General features: G+C 37.3%; 1 protein-coding gene across 1 annotated transcript; it reads right to left on the reverse strand.

Moving 5' to 3' along the window:
* Positions 1-1,077: 1,077 nt before the first annotated feature.
* LOC143548807 (protein WUSCHEL-like) lies at positions 1,078-2,395 on the reverse strand. The gene is made up of 3 exons (XM_077039884.1): positions 1,930-2,395; positions 1,761-1,837; positions 1,078-1,452 (listed from the first exon to the last, which is right to left on the reverse strand). Exons 1-3 carry the CDS (start codon positions 2,372-2,374, stop codon positions 1,087-1,089), a joined length of 888 nt encoding a protein of 295 aa, XP_076895999.1. The 5' UTR covers positions 2,375-2,395; the 3' UTR covers positions 1,078-1,086.
* Between the last annotated feature and the right edge of the window lie 2,686 nt (positions 2,396-5,081).

The raw sequence follows: 5,081 nt of genomic DNA on the forward strand, positions 1-5,081 counted from the left end.
AATGTGCAGATTGTGCATGATGTGCAGATTCTGCATAATGTGTAGATTGTGCATAATGTGTAGATAGTGCACAATGTGCAGATTGTGCATCATGTGTAGATAGTGCACAATGTGCAGATTGTGTATACAATCCATCCAAAAGTCCAAAATAAACTAACCAAAGATCCAAATTAAATCCAAAATAAACTGATGATACATTGCTTAAAAGGGATCCAAAATTACATCCAAAATAAAGTCAAAATACATAATACTTAAACTGCATAAAGTCCTAAATTAACTAATAAAGTCAAAATACAAATAGTCAACAACTTCAAATTCAGTCAACTAGTTACATTTTCATTGCAATTACAATTGCAATGAAAATGATCCAACTAATGACCAATCTGTTCTTCATCTTCCTTGCTTGTTCTTTATAACTCTCTAAACTTTGTTCAACCATGTTTTTCGATTTCAATAAGCCCGGGATAATCTCCAATGCCCGTTCACACATTGGTGGGTCACGCCATCCAAGAAAGGGGCAATCCGATGTCTGGAAAAGAGGAGAAACATGAAGTATAAACAATTGACTGGAACTTAAATCGAATTACACACTTACCATGTCCGGACAAGAGAAAAACCGACGACCTGGATTTCTATCAGTCCATGAAGTTCGAACAACTGCTACCTTGCCACAAACACAGTAAGCCATCATCAATTGAGCCCTGGTATTTGAATTTCGCATCGAGCCCTAATTGATTGAAGCCCTAATTGAGTCGCGTCGGATACGAGGGTTTAGGGTTTAACTGTCGGGTTTTTAATCGCCGGGGAATTGAATCGATTGAAGGTGGGGTTGGGTTAAAAAGAGGGGGAAGAGTGATACAGGGTTTAGTTGCAGAGATATATGAAAGGACAAAAGTACCCTCACATGCGCCTCACGTGATGGGATTTAACTGACCTTTTCTAACCCAGTTAGCGTAAAGAACAAAACTTGTAGGAAAAAAAAGTTTAAAGTACACCGCCTGCAAGGAAACTTAGAAAAGGACACGAACCGTAATTCGTCTTATTTTAAAGGACAAAATTTGTAATTCTGTCTACATAAATATAATATCAGTTATAATATCCATATGTGTTGAGACTGAGTTCAAGAGAAGCCCTATCATCAGACCGGTACCAGCTTCCTCCAGTGTAGTAACCTCCTGAGTTACGCTCCAATGGCGAATTCGCTATCTTCATGCCGAAGAAATCATGGTGAGGGCCATCATGAATCGGAAACAACGGAAGTGTTTCGATGCCCGTTGAAGTCTCTCCTTCTTGCTCTTCATCTTGACCATGATTCTCCATAATCTCATACGTTTTCGGCTTCAATTTGTCGAAAAAAGAACACGAATCCACACTGACCCTTGATCTTGATCCCATATTCCTGCCAAGTCCTCCGCTTGCCTTACTCTCTCCTGGTGGTGATATTGAACATTTCTGTATAACCAAGTACGTACATAACCAGTTTAATTATTTTTTTGACAATAATATATTAAAACATAATATGATCTTCCATAAACCCTAATTTTTCCTCATGAACTTCTACTTATTCTACTTTTGATGTGTTATTTATGTTCACAACTCACAACAACCATATAACATAAACTCTAAACTGGATAAAACACTATATAAGGTTTTGTATATGCCTTAAGAGCATGATCTCTATAATTCAAGAAAAAATTAGGGTTTTCTTATATCTAAAAATAGGAATGAAATTCATGAAACAATATAAAATAAAAATGTACCCTGAAACTCTTCTCCATAGCAACAGATCCATAGCCACAACCAACAGGCACCACTCCTTGTGAAGAAGAACCAACCCCTTATCAAAAGATTTCAAGAAACCAAAATCAACAAAATATATACAAATAAAAATACAATCTTAATTTTCAAAAAATTATAATAACTTAGTACCAATGTGATGAGTGGTGTATAGTTTGTGAGGGTGAGCATAAACATGTGGTGGATCTTGATGGTGGTAGAGGTGGTGGTGAGTTGGAATTTGCATGGCGGCAGCTGCTGGAAGATGGTGGTTGATGTGATCAGAGAAATGAGAGTGCGGCGGAGCGACCGCAGCCGGGGCGAAGCGTTTCTTCTGGCGTTCACGAGCTTTATGGTTCTGAAACCAATAAAAGACATTCTTGCCTTCAATCTTGCCGTACTGCCTGAGCTGAGCTGTAATTCTCTGAATCTGATCAGCAGTTGGTGATCTGATGCCATTGTTGTAGTAGAGTTCTTTCAGTATTCTGATCTGATCACTTGTAGGTGTCCACCTTGTACTGCTTTGCCTGCACCCATAGCTTTTGTTGTTCCCAAAATCTTGAATCTCTGCCTGTTGTTGATGGTGAGTTGTTTCCATGGTAGTGTTAATATTTAAGTTATGTTGTTTAATTATTTATCAACCAAAGAAACAAAAGAAAAGAAAACCCTAATATATTGTATTATTGGTTGTGGTGTGAAGGAGATGGTGGTGTACTTTATATAAGAAGAAAGGAAAGGTATAGGAGTCATGTGCACATGGAGGATACAGACACACAATGACACAAAACACATAGAGTGTGTGTGAGAGAGAGAGAGAGAGAGAGAGAGAGAGAGAGAGAGAGGGGATATCTGGAAGAGAAGAATTGAAGTTGACAGAGTGATGTTAAGAAAAAGGTCAGGGACAAAAGAGGGACTAGAAAGGTTTCTTAGTGAGCAGTCACATATTTCATTACTTTATAGATAGGCTATCACTACTAATTGAGCTCAATAATAATAAGACAGAATTACAAATTTTGTCCTTTAAAAAAAGCCAAATAACGGTTCGTGTCTTTTTTTAAGTTTCCTTGCAGGCGGTATCCTTTAAACATTTTTTTCCTACACGTTATGTCCTTTACGCTAACTGGGTTAGAAAAACTTAGTTAAATACCCTCACGTGAGGCGCATGTGAGGGCATTTTTGTCTTTTCGCCTGTACCTCCTCCTTCATTCAACCACCACCACCACCGTCCGTGTTACCATCACCACCGCCACCGCGAACCATCAAATCCGGCGACCAAAAAAATCCCATCTCCACTAAAACATTAAATCCGACTAAAACAAAAGCCCATCTCTGGTAAAACAGTAAATCTGGCTAAAACAAAAGCCCATCTCGGGTAAAACAGTAAATCTGGCCACCTGTGACCACCACCGTCATCGTTGACTATGACCACGCCACAACCACACCAACGACGATTCAACTTCTAGAGGTTTGACATGGGTCCGGAGCTAGCCCGGGTGTGCATTTAGATATGGTATAGAGTCGGAATTCGGGCCGGATCTAAAGGATCCGCTGCTGTGATAAATGAAGATGATGCACGATGAGGTTTTTGATGGTCGGACACCCACCATTGCCTTAAACTAATACCATTTTGATAAGAAGAAAGAAAGTCAGGTGAAGGGAAAATCGATTTGCAGATCTATGATTTATATACGCGGATTTGTAGATCTGTGATTCATTGATGATGGGGTTAGGGGTTGACTATGGATGATTTTGGTATTGCGGTTCGTACAAAATATTACCCCTCACGGTAGCTGGTGATGTTTTGAAAGTCCTCACAGCCGGAGGTGGTCCACGTTTTTCCGACAAGTGTGTGTGTGTGTGAGAGAGAGGGGGGGAGAAAGACCGCTGGCGGCCAGTGGGGTTTGATGGTGGCAGCGGCGTACTAGATGGTGGTGTGGTAGCGCCTGGCGGCGTACTTAGCTGGTGGTGGGTTAGTGGTTGCTTGTTGGTGGCGGCTATGGAGGCTGAAGAAGCTACAGGAAGATGTGGAGATGGTGATGGAGAGGGTTTTTTGTTTTTAAAAATAAAGGTATATTGTATTTAATCTGCAGGTACAGGCGAAAAGACAAAAATGCCCTCACATGCGCCTCACGTGAGGGTATTTAACTGAGTTTTTCTAACCCAGTTAGCGTAAAGGACATAAAGTGTAGGAAAAAAATGTTTAAAGGATACCGCCTGCAAGGAAACTTAAAAAAGGACACGACCCGTAATTTGGCTTTTTTTAAAGGACAAAATTTGTAATTCTGTCTAATAATAATATCTCAAATGCATATATGATCATATCATGTACAATTTATGATGCATGTATGTTGTGTGCAATTTTGTTGATCTAGCCAAATTATACACCATGCATTAAAAGTTATGTATTTTGGATCCATCCAAGTACTCTCATGTGAACAAAAGCCTAGGTTGCTAACTTATAGTTTAATCTGATTGTTTGATGGTTTTTCCTAGATAGTTCTTTCGAATTTGTAACAGTATTCAAGATTCCCAATGCTTGAGATTGGAAATTATATTGCAGCCTTGAAGATTCTTGATTAAGTGGAATGAATGCTACAAAATCATGTGTGACAATGATGTGTTTTTAAATGTGTTATTGAATACATAGGATATGAAGAGAGAGAGATTGAGAATGACCACCTATACATATACTGTATAGTGTTTATAAATGTGTTTATATTTAGAAAAATTAGGGGGTTTTGTTTACTTTTATCATCAAAGAGGCATTGATTTCTACCTATACATATACTTTACACAAATAATTCTAAACTAACTATCCTACACATATTTAAACTTGGAACCTACCGTGTAAAAGACGTATATATGCCTCTATCATGGGCTAGTCTTGTGTAATACATGGATGGTTAAAAAGTATAATAAAAAAGTTAAATTTAATAATATACGTAATACACCTTATAGATTCATAAGATATAAATAATGATAAATAAAATTTTATAATTTCTAAATATCTAAAATCTCATTTAATACAACATTTAAAGTTTATTTGTAACTTTGTTAGTAATATTATAAATGATAATAATATTAGTTAGCATCTTAGTTGGCTACTTTAGTTGAATGACATGTGAAAAAATGATTTTACTTTAATAGTATAGGTAGATACGTGATGACGTAATATTTGATGCCATTTGTTAAAAATGAATCTCTGAGTTGATTCAATTTAGACATCAACAAACAACAAACAACAAACAACAAACTTTAGAAAAGAAAATGAATTGTTTTATTACTTGATATTTCTTTAATAAATT

The sequence above is a fragment of the Bidens hawaiensis genome, unplaced genomic scaffold, assembly GCF_021521415.1.
Source record: "Bidens hawaiensis isolate Kalapana, Puna unplaced genomic scaffold, B.hawaiensis_p1.1 tig00015252_1, whole genome shotgun sequence".
NCBI classification, from domain to species: Eukaryota; Viridiplantae; Streptophyta; class Magnoliopsida; order Asterales; family Asteraceae; genus Bidens; species Bidens hawaiensis.